This window comes from Simochromis diagramma, unplaced genomic scaffold (assembly GCF_900408965.1).
Source record: "Simochromis diagramma unplaced genomic scaffold, fSimDia1.1 OVJJ01000602.1, whole genome shotgun sequence".
In the NCBI taxonomy this organism is placed as follows: Eukaryota; Metazoa; Chordata; class Actinopteri; order Cichliformes; family Cichlidae; genus Simochromis; species Simochromis diagramma.
In genome coordinates this window covers 1,212,715-1,237,883 of record NW_024387040.1, presented here as the reverse complement: position 1 = coordinate 1,237,883, position 25,169 = coordinate 1,212,715, and the positions used below count along the sequence as shown (strand labels likewise).

At 41.7% G+C, this 25,169-nt stretch overlaps 1 protein-coding gene across 1 annotated transcript; it reads right to left on the bottom strand.

Moving 5' to 3' along the window:
- Window positions 1-5,990: 5,990 nt before the first annotated feature.
- Window positions 5,991-24,244, bottom strand: mtmr6 (myotubularin related protein 6). The gene is made up of 15 exons (XM_040043773.1): window positions 24,046-24,244; window positions 21,738-21,869; window positions 12,137-12,299; window positions 11,840-11,997; window positions 9,841-9,969; window positions 8,769-8,903; window positions 8,462-8,594; window positions 8,225-8,334; window positions 7,983-8,108; window positions 7,847-7,896; window positions 7,659-7,752; window positions 7,467-7,573; window positions 7,018-7,152; window positions 6,798-6,924; window positions 5,991-6,605 (listed from the first exon to the last, which is right to left on the bottom strand). Exons 1-15 carry the CDS (start codon window positions 24,067-24,069, stop codon window positions 6,249-6,251), a joined length of 1,980 nt encoding a protein of 659 aa, XP_039899707.1. The 5' UTR covers window positions 24,070-24,244; the 3' UTR covers window positions 5,991-6,248.
- Between the last annotated feature and the right edge of the window lie 925 nt (window positions 24,245-25,169).

The window sequence follows — 25,169 nt, the reverse complement described above, 5'->3', positions numbered from 1 at the left end:
CTGAGTCTAAGCAGCAGATGGCAGGTGGATTGATGAGTGGAGACTGATGAGGGAGCTCAGTTATCGCATGATGAGACAAAGGATTTTGCTTAGCTCTTAGAGTGGCAGTGTACATTATTACAGTGCTTTAAACATCAGTAAATTATTGAAGCAAATGCACACATTACGACAATGTTACTATATTCCACAATGGAGACCATTAGACCATATCGGGCTTATCGAGCAGTTTGTATAACTGCATTTAAATGGAGGACATAGGAAAGCAATACACACCCACACACTCACATATATATGAGGCCATTTGTAAAAGCATGGGGCTTGTATGTAAGTGTAAAAGAACTTTTGTCCAGAGGCTTTTGTGGATATTGAACTGGTTTGGTTAGTTTGGTGCTTGGATAATGCAACATGTGCTCTCCTTGCAACCTAATTATTCTTTTCAGTTCACTTGTACTGGCTAAGGCAGATTCACACATGCAATACAAGAAGCCCACACCCTATTATCCCTCCTACTCCGTGCCCCCACCCTCTCTATAAAGGGTTCCCATTTCAGCCCCCTGAGCGAAGCTCAGCATTAAGTGGGACAGTTGGAGGACATTTTCTCTCTCTCATGTCTCTCACTGTTTTGTCTGTTAATATGGTTCCTCTTTTACGTCAGTGTGCTTCCACTGCACAGTGCCCACAAGTAGCAGCTGAATGTCTTTTTTTTTCATTCCTCTGTGAGGAAAGAGCCTCAGGATGCAAATACTTTTTTTTTCAAATGCCTAATTTGTCTTGCTAAGAAAAGAAAAACAGACTGTGTGTTGTTATGTGAAACTTGCATTGTGTGTACACCCTTTACCAGGCAGAAGTTGTGAAAAAGATGTAAATCATTTCAAGGAAATGCATATCTGTCAACAAAGCTAAAGAGTGCTTTAAATTTTGTAAAGAGTTTCAGTGTCTTCACATCAGGGTGTAAATAACCTAATTAATTAGAGCGTGTATCCTTATTATCCATCTTGAACTGTCTGATAGTGTCACAGTCATGTGTCACAGTCATGACATCATCTTCGTTCAGTCCACGTCAGTCTTTTTAAATCGGTCACATATTAAGACTTTTAATCTTGGTATGTGACCAATATAAAAAGAATGCAAAAGGTCATTACATTAAAACACATTATGCTATTTTAGGCTCCTGCTTTAACACCTTTTATTATTTTAGAAAGTCATCTATGGGATTCCTGCTTCAGTTTCACATATAGGAGAAAAAGAAACCAGAATATCCCCACAGAGTGTCTGAACTTTGCCTCACTTGAATAATAATAAGTCACGTATCTTATCAGTAATCTCACAAGAGTTTTATTATCTGCGGATCATAGAGGACACCAACAAAGAAGTAGCTCTGATGTGGTCATGACTGTAGGTTCACATAACAAACCACAATAGTTTTAGCTGTCAGTCAGACGTAGTACATATCAGTAACTACGGGAATCTTTTCAAATGTGAGAACAATACAATCAGCAATCTACCCATTTTCCTTTCAAGTACCACATCTGTGAAAACAGCACAACAGGATCCAAGCAAGAGGTTTAACAAAGACTAGTAACACACACAAGACACAGGTGTGGCTGATCGGGCTGATCATACATCAGTGGTTAGCTGCCTGGCACAGGAACACATACACACCACATAGTCTTTATCATCATTATTAGGGGTTCTATCGGTTAGATTGTGTCAGCACAGGGGGTCTTCCAGCTCTGGATTAAACTAAGCTACAGTGTGTGTCTGTGTGTGTGCATACACACATGTTCCTGTTTATGTGTTAATGAAAATTAAACCCCCAAGGATTACTGCTTGTGCTCTTTTGTTACTTTGGTAATCAACAGGGAGCAGTACTAAATGTTATTAAGCTGCCTAAACCCAGAGTGCTCAGACACTTTTACACTCAAAACACTGCAAAACCAAAGTGTTTCTGAAAACTTGTCTTTATCACACAGAGAAAGCAACCCAAAGTATATAAAAGTTATACATGTTCCCTGCAATGCAATCATGCAGTAATTATCAATTTTTCTGAATATGTCAGGGTCAAAATGTTTGTACATTAATTACTTTTTTGAGGCAAGTTATTCGACTGTTTGGAGTAAAAATGTTCCTTTTTTTCATTTAGACTCATTTATTCTGGGCCTCTAGTTGCCGTGGCTTGCTGAGATGACAGATCTGGAGGGGATTTTCATTACCGTTATAATTTATGCTGTCCTACTGTCAGAGGCTGAGGCTAAAGCCTGGTTATACCTCTGGCCACCACATACAACCAGTAGCAACTTTGCACAAACTCATAGAAATGGAGGTGCATCATATAAATGCTAAATGAATTGATTCTTATGCTCCTAGGACCTGGTGTCCACATCACATTTTGGGTTGTCTGGACCAAAATACTAATTTTTGCTCTACAAGGGCCTGATTACCACTTATGAGGACATTATACTGCCTGTTCTATCGAAATTAAAAACGAATGCCCTCTTATGAGGACCTCATTTTTCTCATAAACAAAAATCAGATAAAAGAAAAAAATCTGTTAATTCTTTGTTTTTACATTCATCAGGTCCCAATCAGCCCAATTAGCAAAGAGAAATTAAAAATGCATGCCATGAAGGAGTTTGGGTCTTAGGAGGTTAAATACTACATACCACTATCCAACTTTATCTTAACACTCAAATACCACATTCCCTTATTTCATTCAGTTTGACCCGAAATAAAACTTACCAGAAACGACTATCTAGAGCAGGGATGTCAAACTCTTTTTACATCGCAGGCTACATACAGCTTATTTTGATCTTTTGTTGGCTGCACCAGTGAAACTGCCCTTCCTGCCAGTGTGCAAATGTAATCCCAGAGATATCTTATATATATAAAAAATAACCTCTATTTCACCAGAAAGCAATCTATCAGTGCAAAAGAAAACTACAGAAATCTATAACTTAATTACTTCAGTGTAGCCATATGGGAGGTCTTTATCAATCAGAAAAGCTTTAAAAATTGTGAAAATACAATTAAAAGTCCAAAATTTCTGTTCCCTTTCACATTTTCCAAAGTCATCTAGTAGGCCAGACTGAAGTCTTTGCTGGGCCGATTCTGTCCCCCGGGGCCTTATGTTTGACACCCCTGGTCTGGAGTGTACTTCTACACTCTACAAATTATGACAAAAACATGATAAACATGATAAAAATGATTAAAAATGAAATGTAAAAACTTTCTGGGAGACATCAGTATCTGTCCAACCCCCATGTAAATAACACTGTCCGGCTAAGAGCTGTGTGGCACCACCACAGCCCACTGTAAAACATGCCTATTTCAAATGCATTCATCAAAATAATTACACAGAAATGTACAGTGGCTATATTGGAAAACTGAAAAAGGCCATAGAAGCTGTGTCATATGACAGAGAATGGCTGTAACAAATTACACAAGGGCATAAATAGCCAAGTGCTGTAGTCAATTTACAAATGCCGTTGCTATATTCTGGGCTGCCACTGCCTTGTTCGAAACACTGCACTTGTGTGTCAGCCTGATACATAAAAATAGATTCATGTCCTAACAGTAATACAATCATCAGAGATTTTAGTCACATGTTATATACAGGGCAATGGCACAAACCAATTTTCCACACAGACCAAAAAACAAAAAATGCACATACAACATGCATACATGTGCGCTCATGTATATAGCATATGCTCTGCCGATATGTAGACTATTTGGCCCTGATTGTAAGTACAGCATTTCCTCCTTGTCCAGTAAAGTGTTCTACCAGAATGGCGTGCAATAAGCTACTCATCTGAATGATTCAGAGCCCTGGGAGAGCCCTCGGCAGCTTGTCTCTGGAAGAGACTTCTCAATGTTTAATGTAAGGTAATATGCATAAGTAGGCTACAGGAAGACCATTATAACACGGGAGATAGAAAACTTAGAGCTAATTGTGGATTAACATGATTTACTGTTTATCCACATTCCAAAAAGGGACTGAGTCATATAAAAGCTCTGACGCTCTAATGCAGTGGGGTGGTTTTTGTTGTTGTTGCACTTTTTACTTGTTTAAACCATAAACAAGGTCCTTCTTTTACACATTCAAGTCATCAGTGGCGATTCATGGAAATAACTGGTCACCTTTAAGGTCTTTTTGAATAATCAGTTAGAAAATGTGAGCAAAAATTAAGAACACAAGAAAAGAGAGAATTAAAGTAGAAGATTAAGTCCCCTTTGTGTTTAGTTATCTTCATATAGAGGCACTTTACACATCAGTTATTGTGCCCTTTCTTCTTTCAGTTCATATATTATGGAGCTTTAGAGTAAAGTGGCACAGTGGGTTTACACATCACATCACGTTGCACTGCCAGCCTCTCTCTAGTCCAAGTTGTTACAGCTGAATAATGACTTTATTTGCTCATAGACACTGATTTGTCTAAGGGCCAGTGCTCACTTTGTCTAATTGGCTTCTGAAAGTAAACACAGACCTCAATTTATTGCTACATTTAGTCCCACGGCATCGGAGGGCTGTGGACTGAGTGGCGTTTAAGAAGGAACAAGTTCACTGCAAAAGCTACTAGTCTGAATTCCATAAAGAATTTAGAAGCAAGCTGGCTGGATGTAACACAGCAGGATGAAAAGAGCTTGCAGGGCAGACAAATACACACATGAACTCTGTGTAACTTCATTTAAACCAAGTTTTACATCTTGCTCTTGTGCAGCAAACTGATTGGGTTGGGCATTTGCTTGTATGCTAAATCTAATCCAAGATCAAATCCTTTCTGAGCTCCAATAATGATTATTCAGGAACTAATATAGAATATGTTCTTGAAAAAAAAAAAAAAAAAAAAAATCGTAATGACTCATGGCAAAACAAGCTGAGCCTAAAAAAATTGTGCTGAATTGCCACAACTCCAGTGAATCTAACCCAAAACAAATCAAAGTCGAACAACATCCAGCCCCAAGGACATTTTTTCTGATGAATAAATAAATAATTCCACATCATTTTATTTAGATTCATCACAGAAACTAAACTTGCCAGATGCAGGAAGTTCTTTTTACTTATGCTATGTCATGGTTTTTGTTGAGCTTCAAAACCTCTCAAGCAGAAAGATCACAGTTAGGGAATTTAACAGTATTTAGCTATCCAAACCCACAGAACTTAACCTTGCATGCACGCGGTGTTTTTTATGTGCCGGTGACCTTTAATCAAGGTCAGCTGTCATAAATAATAAGTCACTGACATGGCAGATACAACCAGTAGGATTTGGGAATCAGCATCAGCAAGCATTAGTAAGAAAGATCACCCGATTGATGCGAGAAGAGAAATAGGATTAAAGAGGCTTCATTGTCCTAGAGTTCTTCCTGTATTTATGTAAACATACTCAAATTCAAGGTTGGTATTTGCCCCACACATGATTCATCATCTGTTTCCCAACCAAAGTGCAGAAGCACCAAGAAGAGCAACAAATTATAGCAGTCTAGTTAAGGCGGAAATGCACAGGTGACATATACGTCCGTGTTAAATTTACTCTGTAGGTAGGTCATAATGAAAAATCCCTCTGAAACCTTCTGGTGTTGCCAACGACATAACCTGATGTGCATTTCCTTGGAAATGACGTCAACAAACTGTCTATTCTGTCAGCAAACACTTTCAAACAAATGTTTTTTTCTCTACACTGATTTTATTTATTTTTTAAATCGCTCAGACCAGAGGAATGTCAGCTCACCAACATGATCAGATTAGGCTGGATTTCAGCCTTTGGATGAAATGAAACATTTCATGAGCCAAAACTGGGATTTTCTGCATTTTCGTGTGAAGAATATCAAGGCCATGTATTTCAAAAATGCACAACGTGACTGTACAAATTACAAGACACGACATTTTTTTCTTTGTTTTTTGATTCATTTATTTTTCTTACCCGATTCATTAATTTTTTATAGTGCTTTTTCAACATTCATTAATAAAAAAAAAGAAAACAAGCTTTTTTTTCCCCACTGTAAGTGCAGTATATGACATAATAATGAGGCTTTCCATAGAGATTTTAGACTATACAGACACACAACTTCATCCATTCAGCCCATTCAGGACCAATGCGTAAATCGGCACATAATCCACACAGAGCAACAGCTTCCCACTCTCTCTCACACACCCACACAGACACACACACACACACACACACAGTTTCAGTATGCTCTCTTACTTAGTTGCTCATGTCCCTCAGTCTCTCACAATCCCTGTTTTTTTGGTTTTAGCAGGTCATACGTGCTACACCAAACTCCAGGCTGACAACAGCTGGCTCTTCTTTGACCAGATCACTGTTATACGTCCCTTCCAGTTCTCCATAACTCTGCTTCCTGCTCTCGGTGCCACTGCTGCCCTCTACTGTCCGCTCTGTATCTGTGCTCTCAGTGGCCTCCTCACCCACCTCCTCCTGCTCATCCTCTTCCTCGTGACGCTGCACTTCTTTGTGGTTGATGGGCGCTCCCAGAATGAGGGAGTCGGGACGTGGCGGGAGGCTGTGGGAGTTGGAGAGCTGATCTCTTGTGGGAGGAGGTGCGGGGGGGTCGGATGTTGCAACCGGGACTACACCAAGCTGCTGCAGCCTCTGAATGATACGACAGTTAAGTATATAAAACAACATATCCCAAATATAAAGTGCATCTAAATACTCAAATACAAATACTATACTGTAAATACTAAATACTATATTAAAAATACTCATGCAGTCATTTAAATACTCAAAATTAAGATCAAGCTTAAAACTTAGGAATATGACAATATGCAATAATGTGCTCACAGATTCCAGTGCTTGCAGCGTGCTCTCTGCCTTACGACTGTTCTCCTTCAGAGTCAAAATGGTTTTCAGGATAGACTGACGAGGGTGCATGGATCGGTCAAACTGATGGTACATACTCCTCCAGAACCTGGTGATCACAATGTTACACATGTAGATAAGATCCTTTAGGGTTTACTTCTAGATATAAGCAGCAACCAAAAGGGGAGCAAGCTGTACTGACTTGAAATGATAAGGCAGGGTGGAGGGCTCGAGCACAGGATGTGCTTCGGAGTACGCAGGGCTGTAGAACGGATTCAGGTGGTTTCGTTTTTCACTCATTAGAAATGCCCACAGGGAGTGAGTCCGCTCTCTTAGTCTGCAACCCAGAACAGCAGTTAGACACATGGGAGCATATCGACATAGTCCAATGGTTGGTTCACACACACACATACAGAAGCTCACAATATAGTAATTAATCTATTTGTCTTCTACTAAAAAGAAGGATTACACATTATATGTCTTTTATCACTTCTGGTTATCTGCAAACTCAGTGACAACAAATCCAGGTGTGGCTTTCTTGACGCACAGATCTTTTAAAGAGATTGTCTTGACAGACTGATAGATTTCACAGTTGACATTAGAAAGTATTTCAACTGTCAACAGTTACATAAATCTTTGTTTTTGACTTACTGCAACTCTTCTCTCTGCCTCTGATTGTTACCAAGGAAGTTTCCATATTGACAGGAGTGAACATGTTCGTGGATCTGCAGCAGGAACCACTCGCTGAACTCAAACGCCTAAACGGAGAGGTGTGGATAAATAAAAGCAAAAAAGCCATAGAAATAAATATAAATCTCACGTAGCTCGCACTCTCCCACTCACCTGTGGGAACTGCTCAGTCAGCTGCCAGACGCACTCGAGGAATTGAGTGAAAATAGGAGACACTTCTTTTGGATCCCCGTCCAGTTGGTCACACCTGAGAGCATACAATCCACGTATAGAATAATATGAACTTGCGACTGTGAACTGGAGCAAATGCAGTGCTTCACATTTTCCAGTTGAAACCTCACCTGTCTGCAAACTTGTGACCGAAAGAGATCCAGTCTTTCTCTATCAGTACCTAGAAGAAAAACAAAGAGTGAAGAGTAGAGAACATGGAGCATCTGAGTATCTGCATGTTCAACATCACGCGTCTGTGGCTGGTACCATAAAGCCTTTAATAGTACGATAGTAAGGGTCCATGAGCAGCGCCCCTAGGGCGCAGACCTGGGCGGTTCTGTCCCATCCATCTGAGCAGTGAACCAAAACACTGGCTCCTTCAACTGTCACCGCCTGGGATTAAGAGAACAGACAGATGGCACAGAAATATGGTTTTTAAAACAACAATGACTTTTTTTATCAGCTTCCACCAGAATACAGTTAAAGAAGTATAACCAGAAAACATTTACCCTGGTGAGAAAGACAGCAGCATCTACTATCGCCTTGATATGCCGAAGCCAGCCACTACTCTCTAGTCCCACCAGGTAGTCACTCATGGAAAGTGACCGAGTCCCAGTCACTAAGAGATCAAAGGAATTTAAGATTAACTGTGCACTGACCGACATTCATTAAAAAAAAAAAAAAAGCCTTTTTGTAAACATCTTTTCTTTCTTTTTTTAAAATCCTGTCTGTAGCAGATGTTTAACCTTCTAGCAACTTCTGCAGGCTGCTCCGCATCACGTGGATGTTTTCAATGCCAACAAACTGGAAGCGGATGTTGGAGTAGTTGTCCTCATTCTCGTAGCCTTTACCTGCTGCTCTGTTAGCGAGCGCGTTCAGCTGCAGGACAGGAAAAAAAAAAAAAAAACAAAACACAACACATTTGAGCTCTGAACTCTGTTTTCAAAAGTACATTCATTTAGTGCTGAACCCATTTACACATACAAGAAATTTTTAAAAGTTAATGAACAACGCTTGCTATTCTGAGAAACTGCCTGGCCGTCACCACCTTACCTTCGGCCTGGTATCCATGACATAAAGAAATCGGCTGTTGTGATTGGCTTTGCTGATGGCCTGCAGCATGCTCTCATCCTCGAGGCATCGTGCACTGAACCCAGAGAGAGGCTGACTACAACGACACACTGCTGCCTGTCAGGGTAAAGAGAGTACATTGGTAAAAACGAGAAGTTATTAAAAAAAAATCTAAATATAACCTTAAAACCAGGACACCTGAGCCTGTGCTACTTCCTTCTAATGGTTGGCTATAATGGAACAACTACATGAGTCTCATAAACTTTTTTGGTTAACCTAACACCATAAATGTAACTACTTAGATGTTAATGCCATTGAGTAGTTACATTGTTTCCCTAAAAGTCAGGTGTTTCTAGTTGACACAAGAAGATTCCCAAGAATGTTAGGTCATTAACTTCTCATCCCATCTAAATGTTGTTTAACCTGAAAATCACAATTCAAAATATGCTGCACATTTGGGTGTGGGAGTTCTTTCCCTCGCTTGCTTTGGAAGCAAGGTTTGTTCATCAGCGATGCTGACGTTTTGTTTGAGAAAATTAAAGAAAGAAAAAAAAAGTGCAGCTATTCCATCAAATTTCACAGACCCTTGGTTACTAATCGTTTCTGTAATGTGGTGATGTTTCTTCTAATGCCAGCGAAAGGTCAAAATTTCCATCCATACACAAACAAACCAAAAAAAAAAAAAAAAATCTAATGAGCAGATGTCATGCAAATTTGTTAAGCGGAGTACAAATCCTTTCCGTGTTAGACATTTTATGAGCTTTGCTGTAAATCCACCTTTGGCCAAGCAACTCAACTTTGCACGTGTTAATATATAATCCCACTGGTTCATTCCCATGATATTTGCACTTCGATATAACCGAGAGAGTTGACCCTATTTTCAATTTAAGCAATCCCATTTCCATTTTGCTTGTACTGCCTTAGGAATATTAAGATTTGGACTTTGATTTTGCTCAATAACTACTCAATAACTTGCTAACCAAGGAGAGCTAAATAAAGAAACTGGACCAAAGACAAATATTGGCGTATGTAAATGATCACAGTTTTAATGTACCTTCTTCTCTTGGTAGAAATAAGTGAGGACAGGAAAGCGTCCTTTGCTTCTGAACTTGGAGCTCCCCACAATGATAGGCTTACTGGCGGTGACAGGAACATAGAGGTCCCGTGGATATGTCTCACACACCTGAAAAAAGTCACAAACAAAATCCATTAACTAAAATAAGAATTAAAAATGTACTAATGTCCATGTTCAGACAGCAGTACCTTGTGAATGCCTCGTGCTACTATGTTACAATCTATAAAGGCACATGATATACAGTCTGCCTGTGAGCAGGGATCTGCTCTTCTTCTTTACAGACAAATTCTTACTTTTGACTCAAAGACTCTGTAGTCCATCACACTAAGGCTGGAGCTAACTAACAGTGAAGCTCCAGCACCCTCTTCTGGACCACAGCGCACAGTGTTTAAGATGTGGTAACGTCGAACTGGTTTCTGTGATATAATCAGGGGTGCACATAAGTGGTCCGCAGGTGCGCATTCGCTGTCAAAATAAAAGACGAGCACCAGATAAGAAGTTGCAACGAGAGTTCGCGTCCATATAAAAAGCACTGTTTTTGTCCGCTAGAGTGGGATTTTCACGGCATATTCTGCACCACATCTCTGTGCGTTCATCATTTGTTTGAAGCCAGCTCACCTCCTGCAACCACTTTTCCGAGAACACGCGCTTCTTTTGCGGTTCGGACTCCTTCTGACATTTCTTTGGAGGTGGAGGAACACCAAAGTAATTGCTTAAAGGAGCTTGCTTCTTCGACAGCTTTTAGAGTTCTAAACTTATGTCTGTCCTCCTCAAGAAAATCTTATGGACGCAAACGCGCGTTGCAACTTCTTATCTGGTGCGCGTCTTTTATTTTGACAGCTAATGCGCACCTGCGGACCCCTTATGTGCACCCCTGGATATAATGTTAACAGGCTGTCATTAAACCCAAATAATGACAGCCTGTGTGATATCACTTGAATGCCAGCTGAATCCAGACTGTACCACTGTGACGGTGCTGTCCACAACCACACAACTGAAATACTCTGGTAATATTCATCTGTTTAAATCAGATACAGAGTAAGCTTTCATACGCCCACCTCATTTTCACATTAACTTCGTTTGCAATTAAGTTATTTGACAATCAATTAGTTTAATTATTCGTATTAAAACATAATTTGTTTTAATACATTATGACACTAAGCTAAAGACTAAACAATGTTGCACATTTTAGGTTTACATGATTTTGTCAGTGACTTGTACAAGCTGCAGTAATTCTTTTTTTCTGTTTTCATCTGCTGCTCCAGCCTATCCCTGTTTAAGCAACAGAGGAAGCTGAAGGTGGAGCTGGTTTAAGTGCAGAGGCCAGCCTAATGGACTTTGCCATCTGCTGTGACCACATGGCGGGAATGTTTTTTATCCATTTAAATAAATTCAGTTATTGTCCCAGTGGTTTCCTCTTTTGTGTTTACTCAGTCGCTACAGAGGTCGAGCTGTCTCTGATTTGGGCCAGTGAGTTTGTTGAATTATGATATTAATTTTTAAATGATTTCTGAGTAGAGATCTGTTCAGTTTACCTCTTTTAGGGGCCCACTTATTTCTTAAAATAACTTATTTTCACAATTACGTATTTTTGATATTATATCTGTGCCTGTGAGCCGTTGGCTGCTTGGCTCCTGATCTTACGGTAATTGGATTATTCCTAAAGGAAACATTTGGGTATTTGCTATTATAACAGTTCAGATGAAATACATTCAGCCTCCACATTAACTCTTGCAGCTGTGTGGTTTGAGTTTGGAGTTACATCCCTTTCTGAGTATGTTCTTCTGGCACTTTTAAAGCCATAATGCAGACATGCAATGACCAATACACAGAAATACTATAAGTCAACTTATAGTAAATAATATATCAATACTATCACAAATACTACTACTATCACAGTGATGGTACCAATGTTTAGAATCTTTAAATAAATACAGTTTATAGTGGGCAGAGGACTTTGTTGGATTTTACTACCTACCTTGTAGTCCCTGTTCACATCAGTGAGCTGCCATTGGTCACAGGGGACGCCCATCCTCTCAAACTCCGCCCCCAAGTCGATGAGCTGCCATCCTTCCTCTCGCTGCTGGTCATTTTGTTTGGGGTTGTAGGAGAAAGCATAAAGCTCTTCATAGCATACTGCGCAGAGAAGAAAAACAGAGAGAAACCCATTAAACACAGACAGATGAGAAAGCACTATTTAATATGTCAATGTATCTCTGTTTAGGCATTAAGTGGATAGGAGAAATGCCCAAAGCGAATAGAACGCGAAGCTGACCTGGCCGTAGAAGACGAAGCAGTGAGCTGTAGACGTCGTGGCAGTCTCTTTCTCTCTGTATAACAAAATGAACCACCCTGAAGTTGCGACACTGAATTACCAGTGGACAGCCGGAGGTGGTCAGGGACAGCTTCTCCACAGAGGCTATATGATGGTGCAAAATCTGCAGACAAGGAAAGAGGAGGCAAAAAGAAGACGTGAAAAGAGAGGCTGGTGATTTACAGTGGCTGGGTCGATATACACTAATTTAAACAAAGTACACTATCCAACAATGACATTAGCGTATTGTTAATAAAGCCTGGTGCTGTTTTTATATTTTACAAAACATACACATATACTAGGGGTGCAACGATACACAAAATTCACGGTTCGGTTCGATACTTTGGTGTCACGGTTCGATATTTTTTCGATACAAAAAAAATGTTCATGCCTTTTTAATTTGTCATTTATTAAAATTATAAATATATATTTTAACTCAAAAGTACAGTTTTTAAATTTAATGTTGCTGAAACAAAAGTAATTAAAAAAATAAATATATCTCAGGGCTCTCAAAATTTCAAAATCCCTGGTAGCCCTTCGGGCAGGGACTCTTCAGTTTTTGGTAGCCCAAAATAAATGTAAGTAACCCGAATAAAAAAAGAGAGCAATTTTTTGATTGATGTTTTGTTTCCTGTTTTGTTTCCTTTACAATATTATACATTAAAGTATAATATTGTAAAGGAAACAAAACATTAATCAAAAAATTGTTGAAAAACAAATTACAACACTGTATAAAAATTACAATCATCAACTCAAATACTTGGTTCTAATTGAACAGAAAGTTCTATGAACTTGTAAGAACTGTGTAGGACATGAATCAGTCTGTGTCAGATCCTGAATTTGAAATTTCCGCTGAAGTCACGGGTAAGAGACAAGTGGAACCAAGATCTAGGACATTTGCTTTTTGAAGTTTGCAAAGACTGCTCAATTTTGCCAGTGGTAGTTCACTCTTTGCAACATAGTACACTGTTCTAAACAGATTTTTCAGGTTTATTTTTAGTATGTTATTTGCAATTGGTGTTTGTTCTGGGAAAGATATTGCAGACTGAGCAATAATGCATTTCTTGCATTTCTCATGGGTTCTAATGGGGGCATTTCTTAAAATGACTGGTCCCAGTAACAAAGGCGCTTGTCGACTCAGAAATCGAGAGAAAACCAACAACACACCCGGCAGAACATTATGTTATTTGCACACGGGTGCACATAAGTGGTCCGCATGTGCGCATTCGCTGTCAAAATAAAAGAAGCGCACCAGATAAGAAGTTGCAGCGCGCATTTGCGTCCATATAAAAAGCACTGTTTTTGTCCGCTAGAGTGGGATTTTCATGGCACATTCTGCACCACATCTCTGTGCGTTCATCATTTGTTTGAAGCCAGCTCACCTCCTGCAACCACTTTTCCGAGAATACGCGCTTCTTTTGTGGTTCGGACTCCTTCTGACATTTCTTTGGAGGTGGAGGAACACCAAAGTAATTGCTTAAAGGAGCTTCTTCGACATCTTTAAGAGTTTTAAACAAATGTCTGTCCTCCTCCAGAAAATCTTATGTAGGCAAACACGCGTTGCAACTTCATATCTTGTGGGCGTTTTGTTTTTTTTTTGACAGCGAATGCGCACCTGCGGACCACTTATGTGCAGCCCCGGTTATATAGCTCGTCATATTGCAGCCACAGAAATTCTTTTGTCCATGAAACCATAAAGCTGCACTTTCTTTTTGCCTTATAGTCTGATTTGTCATAACTTTTCCGTTTTGTGGTAAGCTTTTCTTTGGCTGTCACTTCTTCACCCTGACCTGTCTTATTTGGCTCAGCAGAACTAAAATATATATCCTGCTGCTTTTACACACACACACACACACACACACACACACACACACATAACGGTCAGAGATTCTCTGCCCGATCAACCTCTCACATGTTTAAGCTTGCTGCGGGAGATTTCACTTGTCATGTTTGCATAGTAAGCTAACGATTGATAAGACGATGTCAGAGGAATTGGTGCGCAAATTATCATCACTCACCAATCAGTGCTGTCGCTCTCTATACACAGTTCATGCGATTGCAAAGTGAAAGCAAAAAACAAGCGCAAATTCAAACGCGATTTCAATATGTCACATATTGACAGTGGCTCACCGATGCCAATGACATAATTACCCAGCTACATTTCCAAAAGAATGCAAAAGCATTGACATATATTTTTCCTTCCTACAATAGCCCGACGGGCAGGCAGAGATAGATTTTGGTAGCCCGACTGGGGTTGCAAAATCGCTAGCCTGACATCCTGGGGATAGCGATTTTGCAAGCCCTGTATCTGATTGAGGAATCACTCATCTTTGGAAAAGAGAGTTTATTACAGAGAAATGTCTCTTTCCAAAATAAAAGCTATACTATACGCTTCTTCTGGGCTATATTCTCAGCAGCATATTGTAGCGGGTCAGGGCTGTTCGGGGTTCTGTTTGTACAGTTATGTTTTGTTTATGTTGCCATAGTGACGGGTGACACCCTCTCGCTGCGACGGCGTGTCCTTCCGGGGTCAGAGGGCGCCCTGTGTGTTGTTGTTGCTGTGCGGTTGCCTCGCTGAGCAGTTAGCTAGCGGCAGTGTTCTTCTGCAGATGTCAATAAACGGCTGTGCTCCCTGGCTAGCTCACGGGAAGCAAGACCAAACGACACCCCCGTCTCCTCGTTGTCTGAGCTCGCCACATTGGTGTCAGAAGTGGGATGATGGTGGCACCCCATGTTCTGACCCGAGTGACTTTTCCCCCGCCGGTCGTGACCGGGCGGTGCGCCAAAAGAAGGCACCTGGAAATTTGCAAAGTGAAAGCAAAAAACAAGCGCAAATTCAAACGCGATTTCAATATGTCACATATTGACAGTGGCTCACCGATGCCAATGACATAATTACCCAGCTACATTTCCGAAAGAATGCAAAAGCATTGACATATATTTTTCCTTCCTACAATAGCCCAACGGGCAGGGCAGAGATAGATTTTGGTAGCCCGACTGGAAAAATCGCTAGCCCCGGGACATCGGGCTAGCGATTTTGCAAGCCCTGTGTTACAGGCATGGCCCTTTAAGGATGAAGCCTGATGGGAAATGTATTCGGGATGTGTGTAGCGGGACTGCTTGGTGTGTGTGTGAAGAGAGAGAGCGGAGAAGGGGAAAAAGTAACGGTTAGCTACAGAAGAGACGAAAAGAAAATAAATAAAAGGAATATAATAACTCCCTCGACAGCCAGAGTTGTGTCGGCGATGCTCGCTGTGAGTAAACTGTTTCAGCCCACTGTACGCGGTGTTCGTGCCTTAGAGAAGAAATAAAGTTCGGTGAAGCAGTTTCCTAAGCCTCCTTCGATCTTTTTGCTAGCGGAGTTGACCTGTATAGTAAGCTGTTGCCGGCTACGAGTCAGTTACGGAACCTTCAAGTAACTGCCAGATGTTTCCTTACTACAGTTCGGGGCCGCGGATCTGGCGCGGTAACACCTGTATCTGATTGAGGAATCACTCATCTTTGGAAAAGAGAGTTTATTACAGAGAAATGGCTCTTTCCAAAATAAAAGCTATACTATACGCTTCTTCTGGGCTATATTCTCAGCAACATATTGTAGCGGGTCAGGGCTGTTCGGGGTTCTGTTTGTACAGTTATGTTTTGTTTATGTTGCCATAGTGACGGGTGACGCCCTCTCGCTGCGACGGTGTGTCCTTCCGGGGTCAGAGGGCGCCCTGTGTGGTGTTGTTGCTGTGCGGTTGCCGCGCTGAGCAGTTAGCTAGCGGCAGTGTTCTTCTGCAGATGTCAATAAACGGCTGTGCTCCCTGGCTAGCTCACGGGAAGCAAGACCAAACGACACCTCCGTCTCCTCGTTGTCTGAGCTCGCCACATTGGTGTCAGAAGTGGGATGATGGTGGCACCCCATGTTCTGACCCGAGTGACTTTTCCCCCGCCGGTCGTGACCGGCCGGTGCGCCAAAAGAAGGCACCTGGACATTTGCAGGACTTTGTGTGGGGTAATGGGGTCGTCGGGGACGACCGACCCCTTAGGTGGGGGCTATGTAGCGGGTCAGGGCTGTTCGGGGTTCTGTTTGTACAGTTATGTTTTGTTTATGTTGCCATAGTGACGGGTGACGCCCTCTCGCTGCGACGGTGTGTCCTTCCGGGGTCAGAGGGCGCCCTGTGTGTTGTTGTTGTTGCTGTGCGGTTGCCGCGCTGAGCAGGGGCCCGTTCTTCGTACCTCGCTAAGTAAGTTAGCTGGATTTGATTGTTGACGATTTCGCGTGATCTTGGATCGTTCGGTTCCCCGAAGCTCATCCGGGACTTGCTGCCATAGCAACAGAGCCGTAAGCATAAACCTGCTCGGGAGCAGGTTTACTTTATGTAAACAGGATTAGATCGCGGCCACGCAGGTATGTCCGCTTCATGTATACGAAAGCAACAGCGATATTCCACCACTGTTTCACCATAAATAAATATTATCAATGTAACTAAAGATAATGCAGCACTTGATCCATTTATTGATTTCACACAGATACATACAGGTCATTTCCTAAAAAAGGGAAATGTACTATTAACATTCTATTACATGTATGTGATTATTACAGATGTAATTCATATTTCAGAGTAGTAATTGCAAATTACTTCGTGTAATCAAGATGAGAGACCACGGCTATAAAAGCGAAGGTGGATTTGGGAAGCCTGTCGCAGCCATGTCCTGTCCGTTTACGCGAGCAGCCCATTGCGGGAGGTGCAAGATTGATAAGGAGAGTTTTCAGAATCCAGCGTATATTGCGGGATAGACAGTGTGCTCATTGAGAGATATCGATTTTCCCGTGAGGGTATTATTCACTTAACCAACTTGTTGACGAGGGGGTGCAGGACCACCACCTGTCTTTTTGTGCTCTGCCCTTTTCTTGGTTGCTGTTATGAACAAACAAACAGATTATTTCAGGGTCTCTTTCCAAGAGACGAAAAGCAATATAAGTGATAAATATTACCATTCTGTAGAATATTCCTATATTTCACTTTTACTTGTTCCCATGTTCTAGTGGGTCCTGTTGTGGCTCTAATGTGAAAGGGGATATAATATAACATAATAAAATATAATGTAATATAATATTGGATAATATAGTGTAATATAATAAATTTACCCTACCGCCTACTGGTGTTGGCCAGAGGGGCCGATGGCGCGATATGGCAGCCTGGCTTCTGTCAGTCTGCCCCAGGGCAGCTGTAGCTACAACTGTAGCTGCCTCCACCAGTGTGTGAATGTGAGAGTGACTGAATAGTGGCATTGTAAAGCGCTTTGGGTGCCTTGAAAAGCGCTATATCAATCCACTCCATTATTATTGTTATTATTAAATTACTTACGAGTTTAATTTGTCAGCAACTTTCTGCCAGCCCTCTCTCCTTGCTTTTGCAGCCTTTGCAGTGTTCCCTTGCGTTCTGATTGAACTCTGAAACTCCTGAAATCCCTCACTCAGGAGTTCTTGCTCTGCTGCCGAAAAATACCGAGCGCGCTCCTTCGACATTTTCGCCGACCAATCAGAGGGTTGCCGATCAATGTTTCTACTATCGATGCGTAGCCCCTTTTACGACACCCAGTGATCTCACATTACTTCATCCAGCTGTACTGATCGTCAACAGCAGGTGTGTTCGGGGAACCGGATTAGCGAGCTCACGGTTAGCGCGATGGTTTGGTCTTGGATGTGTCATTTGATCTTGGATGTAGTAAGCGACGTACGAAGAACGGGCCCCAGTTAGCTAGCGGCAGTGTTCTTCTGCAGATGTCAATAAACGGCTGTGCTTCCTGGCTAGCTCACGGGAAGCAAGACCAAACGACACCTCCGTCTCCTCCTTGTCTGAGCTCGCCACAATATTAAACATATCAGGTCCCCATAAGGAGAATCATGTGCTAACGGCTGTCTAAATGACTCGGGTAAAGTTTGTAGCATGCATGCTTGTTGTTTTTGTCTGCTTCCACTTGTCTTTGCACTAGGATGATGTCGGCGTAAATGTGCAGTCATATTCGTTGTGTTCCCACTAGTGCTGTCAGCGTTAATCTCGTTGAAATGACGTTAACACCACAACACGGCAAATCTCCGTTAATGAGCCACCCCTGCGTGGGGCTGGACGGCCAACACGTTAACGAGCTAACTGCGCTAACACACTAGTTCCCACCCATGTAATTGAGCATTGCGTGGCACATCCAACATACTGTTTTACTTTAGTCCATGACGCGCTTACCTTCAGGGTCATACGTCACATCAAAACCAAAATAATTCCAAACGCCAGATCTGAATGAGGGTGGGGGAGGTTCAATTTGCCATGTTGCAAGGAGAGCTTAACTTCTGTCTCACTAGCTTGCCCTGCGCTCTTCCTTCTGACAATGCTGTCTGTGTTGAACGTTCAGTGGATCTGCGCTCGACAGTGCAGCCTAGGCGGAGTGGTCGAACGCAGATTCACTGAGCGCTCAACACAGACAGCATGTCAGAAGGAAAGTTGATAAAATAAATTACAAATTTTGTATTGTTCGATACATATGCGTACCGAACCGAAAGCACTGTATCGAACGGTTCAATATCGATACGAGTATCGTTGCACCCCTAACATATACTAATATATTTTGTGTGTGTTATACAAATGTTTTTCTTCAACTCTAGGACTCATTGTATATGCACACTTTAAAAAACACGTATGTCAAAATTAAAGCCTTACTCTTTAGGAACCTCAGTTTAGAGAATAGTTTCATATTTAAAGAGGCTCAATGAACTACTAAAGACTTGCAAAGTTTAAATGAAGATCAGTTGGTATTAAAGGGACCAAAGTGCCAAGAAATATCCCTTACAATATTACACCACCAGCCTAAGTACTGATAAAAGGCAGGATGGATTCATGCTTTCATGTCATTTCCATCAAATTCTGACTCTACCCTCTGAATGCTGCAGACTCATCAAATCTGCCAACATTTTTCAGTCTTCTGTTGTACAATTTTGGTGGCCTTGTGTGAATTGTAGCTTCAGTTATTTGTTCTTAGATGACAGGAGTAGTACCCAGTGTGGTCTTCTGCTGCCGTGGCTTTAAAGTCGCATGTTGTGCATTCAGAGATGCACGGCTTGGTTGTAACAAGCGGTTATTTGAGCTACTGTTGCCTTCCTATCAGCTCAAAGCAGCCTGGCCATTCCTCTGGGATCTCTGGCATCAACAAAGCATTTTCTCCCAGAAAACTGCTACTCACTGGATATTTTCTCTTTTTCTGACCATTTTCTGTAAACCCTAGAGATGGCTTTGAGGAGAAATCCCAGTAGATCAGCAGTTTCTGAAATACTCAGACCGGTCCATCTGGCAACATCAACCACATTCATTGTCAGTTAAATCACTTTTCTTCCTCATTCTGAACTTCAGCAGCCCACCTTGACAATCCTACATGCCAAAATGCACTGAGCTGCTGCCTTGTGATTAGCTGGCTAGACATTTGCATTAATGAACACCTGAACACGAGTGGACAGTGAGAGTGTTATCTGCAATATGAAAAATGAAAACAATGAAGAACAGATAAGATTTGGAATATTAAAGGGATCTAGTTGGGGGGGGGGGGGGGGGAATCGGGTTCAAGAGCATGCATTTAAACAGAAGAGTGCTATAAAAAGCTCAGCTCAGTCATGAATTATTTTAATATCAGCCAGAAGTATAGAGGGCAAGAGAGTCAGATGCCACACATCACCATATTCATGAGTGCATTTTGAGTATCACAACCAAGAGAAATCATAAAGATGCACATGGATCAGCATTGATAATGACTAGTGGGACACACACGCATGTGCACATACACACACAGGCTAATTGCTGATCTCACCAGCTGTTGAGAAAGGCAGTAACTCACATGCTGTTTAATATTTTATGATACACACAAACACCACAAACGGTTACTTTGAAATTACTCTACAGCACACACAGCGCTGAGCCAGACACACATAGGGAAGTAATGCACATAAAACAGGAAGGATGGTGGGAAAGAGGTCACGGCCCAGGTTCTGCTGCACAAGGCATGTAGGCCAGTCACTAAATACTTAGTGCTTAAAAAAAACAAAACAAAACAGGATTCATACAGTGCAACACTATTGTGCACACTCAGAAGTAATACCATTCCAGCAAGTATGTATATGCCAATTGTACAATGTAAAACCAACTAAACAGGGCTAGTTGATGCTATGAAGTCATTCTGACAAATCACAACTCAATATGGGAAATAAAATCTTGCAAGTCATGTGTTGAAATCCTGAGCTCTAAACGGTTGCAGCTAATTTCTCAATATTAAATAGCCTCTTGTCTTCAGCGCCTGCTCTAGGCTCATTGCAACACGCGCCCATAATTCTCGCATAACCCAACACCACCACTTTGCCGCTACTGCAGCACAAATAAGTCCATCAGCAAACCAGAATGCTGCTGCTAGATGTTACTAACCTAGTTCTTACAGTGCACTGACAGCGATCCTCTTTCGGCAGGAAGAAAAACACACACAGACAAATACTACGTGTGCACATTTTGAAACTCTATCTCTTCCTCTTACCACACATTAACTTTCATAATCTTTCTCTCCTTCCCAAATCGCATGCAAACAAACTGTCTGGTTGCAGGCTTCCCTGTAGTGGTCACATTAATGGTTCTTTATGTGGCAGAACTTCCAGTTTCTGTATGTTTTGCCCTTCATTTGCATATATTCCTCTGGTTTTGATTTGAGAGCTCAAAACATATGCCACCCAGGTCTTGGCATCTACAGGAATCGCTTTGCCACCAGCCAATGGCAATATTGCACTGCACCGGTTCCTTCAGTGATGGAGTTGTTATGGCCCCAGGCCTTCATGCGGGTTTGCTCTGCATATGTGTGGTTTTTGGGTTCCATGAGTTGCCTGGGTGGAGATTCAGGAGATGCTATTTAAGACCCTACCTCTCTAGGTCTTGCCGGTCTCCACTCCTGTTGGTGCTTTACTCCAGTCCTGTGATGGTGCCTGTGCTGTCTTCATGCCTCTGCATCCTCGTTTGGTTCTTTCGTTGGGTTATCTTAACTTGCTTTTTCCTTGCACACCAGGTCTCATACACTTGCCAGCTCATCCATGCACCACTTTACACTGCTGATACTGACTTCGACTCACCTAATTTATTATTATGTCACACACATACAGGTTATAACAATTGGGGCCTCGTTCAGGATTTGAACCCCAGCAAGAATCATACACCTAAACACAAAACCTAGAAAAGGGGGGTTTTAAACCACACACACAGAACAAACCTGCACAAAGGCTAGGAGCTGTAACAGAAGTGTATTAAAAACATTTGCAGGGTAATAAATATTCATTAGTAGACTAAAAACAGGCCCAAATTGTCTAAAGAGCACACTTGGTTTGCGTGAAACTGCACCATCAATTTATAGAAAACTGGCAACAGGAGGTAAAAGTTCTGTGAGCACTTGCTATCCTCCAGTTATGCCTCTGCACAACAGTGTATTCGCAGAGGTGACATCCATATGCAAGCACTGTGAAACCTGCATTAATGGGCAGCATAGTTGGCACAAAACTACTCACCCAGACCTCCTGTCCAGCAGAGGCCGAGTTGTTAGAGTTGCTCTCCACAAAGATGAGATGCGTGGCTGTGAGGTACAGAGTGCCATGAACGGATTTGTTGCTGAAGCGATCCAACAGCCGCACCTGCTCCACCTGCAAAAACAGATGCACATAGTGGTAATATCTAAATAATCAGGAGCACCCTTCGCTTCTCTTGCTGGATACACTGAGACTACAAGAGATGGCATCTTGCGAGCAGGGTTGACACCTGACAGAAAAATTACTGGCACCAGTTCTGGCTAGCACACCAATTAATCCTGGCCACCTGGTCCTCACTATCAGCTGCCAGTTTAATTTTAATAAGTGCAGTCACAAGTGACATTTGCTGCCACTGCCTTAATAAACAAACCACCTGCCTCTTAATTAAACAGACTTATCTAGCTTAAAGTCAAACACAGTTCATTTTGTTTTGACTTCCTTCTCAAAAATTTATACTCAGTAGCTGCAACAGTGAAAGTGTAGCAACTGATTGCACTAATACCACAAACGCCCAAACAGAATAGCAGATATAATGAGTAATATATTTACTCAAGTCACGAGTTTTCACACAGGAAGAAGGCTTAGGTCTAATAGCTATAACAGGTTTTAAAAAAAAAACTTTAATGTGCTTCTGGTTTACATCCTAGAAAAAATAAATAAATGAATAAAACCAGTTTTATACAGCACAATCTTTTTAAAGATCTTTATGAGACTGATGTTACAACAATATAAAACAAACAAATAATATCACCATTGGACTTTGCTCTGCACTGTTGCATCTATTTTATTGCCTTCTGCATCACAGAGGCAAGACATATCAAAATAAAAGCTCCTGTCACCTTCACTCTATAGCCAAAGTACATTTGGAAAGTCACTGATTTTTGGACTGTGCAGTGCTGTTAGCACTAGCTGTCCGAATCCATGATTCATCACATTAGCTGTTTCCGGTTGACTCAGACATCCTCCACTTTGTTTCCGTTCGCTGAGATATGAGGATCAAACCTCTCTCGGTCGCTCAGCAACCTGCGGGTCGCTGGTTCCTGCGGGTCGCTCTGTCATAAGTCAGCTTCTTGGAACATACAGGAAGTCAGTTGTTTTTGTGTGTGTGCCCACATGCGTGTGCTTGAGAGCAGGTTAGAGAGAAAGGGAAGACAGAGGGAGGACAGAGACCTCATACCATCTTATAGGGAAGTTAATGTTCGGATTTGTGTTTCATCCTGTTACATGCCTATGCAACTTAAACTACCCTGATTGCTACAACAAGCAGCTTGTTTTCTTTGTTCGTTTTAAACACTATAACAGCAAATAATAATCTCCTCCGACTTTTAAACCAGACAAACCACTGAGAGGTGTGGAGAAAAATGGGGAACACCCATTCTGCATGGGTGTTCCCCGTCTGTCTACATGCCAGATCTCAGCATTTCTTTTTTTTTCCCACTGACAAATAGCACAATTGTCATTGAACCTCAAGAATCGTGTGATACTGCTTCCTAATATGATCAAAAACAGAGACGTTAGATAAAATTAAGCACACCGAGCCACCATATGGCAGACTAAAAGGAATTATGAAGATTATGAAGTATGTACTAGGACTGTTGGCTGTTGTTGGTTGTTTTTGAGTGGCTGTAGATCAGATTTGAAAGGATCAATGATTTAAGGGTTAAAAGGATCAGCTCTTGCATATACTGCTGTACACACACACAGCAGTATATTTTCTAGCAGTACAGGCCTGGCAGGGCTAAACTCGTACTGCAGCACTCCTCGAGTCTTGCCTTTTTCAGCTGGTTGCTTTCCTTTAAATCTGGTCTATTGAGAGTGATTTAGCCCAGGCAGTGAGCTCACTGTTTTGGCGTTTTACGCTTATGATAAAACTGCGATCGCCCAATTTGACGTACAGTCCAAGTCAGCCCTGCGAGTCTGTGCTGGATATGGCCCGGCTTTTCCTTGCTTCTTCAATCATACTGAATTCAGTGGCTGTACTGACAGTGGATATCTGTCGCAATAAATAGCAGAGCGTGCAAGTAGTAAAATTAGATAGAGGAAGCCGATCTTCCTGATGAACGGGAAAAACAAACGACTCATTGATGCTCGCCACGTCTGCTGACATTTGGAGTCGTTGGCGACACCTGCTAGCCGTTACGCTATAACGTCGATTCACACAAATTCACTCTGAACACTGATGGCCAGAAAACGGAGCCTGACTCGAGCCTTCCAACAAAATCGCAAACAGACAAGGCCCAGCTGCCGACTGTATCCCATCCATTTGCAATTAGCAAGAAACGTTAGCTACCTTTGGCGTTCGGATATGCTCCATTTTCCCCCCCGGGTCGAAACAGCTGTCAGCGACTACAAAGCTTCAAACGACACCTTCCGGATTGAAATGAATCATTGATGATGTGAAAGCTTCGACTCCTGCACAAGACGCCTTCACTTTTTCGGGGGCATACGATATGTGTTTATTGTCAATTATTTTCACTCCATCCGCGTAAAGCTTGCGCAAAGTACGTCGGCACTTGAGGTGGGGGTTTTCAAAATAAAAGCGGGATCAAATTCAACTTTTAACTCCTTTACTGTTTTGGGTTGTAGGGCAGAGTTTGTAAGCAATTTGAAGTTATCAGAATTATCCATCCATCCATTCGCTTCCGCTTATCCTTTTCAGGGTCGCGGGGGGCACTGGAGCCTATCCCAGCTGTCATAGGGCGAGAGGCAGGGTACACCCTGGACAGGTCGCCAGTCTGTCGCAGGGCCAACACACAGGGACAACCATTCGCACTCACATTCATACCTAGTGACAATTTGGATTATCCAATTAATCTATCCCCACAAGCTGCATGTCTTTGGACGGTGGGAGGAAGCCGGAGTACCCGGAGGGAACCCACGCAAACTCGGGGAGAACATGTAAACTCCACACAGAAAGACCCCGGCCTGATGTTGGAATTGAACTCAGGACCTTCTTGCTGTGCGGCAACAGTGCTAACCACCGTGCCACCGTGCTGCCTGTTAGCAGAATTAAAACAACCGAAATACTTAAACTATATGTGAAAAACGCTTTAGTTAATTAAAAAAACAATAATAGATTTTTGAAATAAATAAAACGACCTGAAATGAACTTGGAAAATAATAAAATGAGCCATTGATGGACAGGTTTACTGGGACTCTGAATGTCTGTATGTCATAATATCTACACTGATTTTTTTCTAAATCCTTCCTGTAGTGTATATTTTCTAAAAACAATAATACTTCAAAAGATTAAAACTAAACATTTTCCAAACAATAAAAACTGAACTGAAACCATCAAACCTACTTTGGGAACTAGCTGAAACTAACTGAATGAAAAGCAAAGTTAAAATGAAATCAAGATAAAAGATAACAAAAAACTTACAACCTATAATAATTATTGGCATGATTACTTGT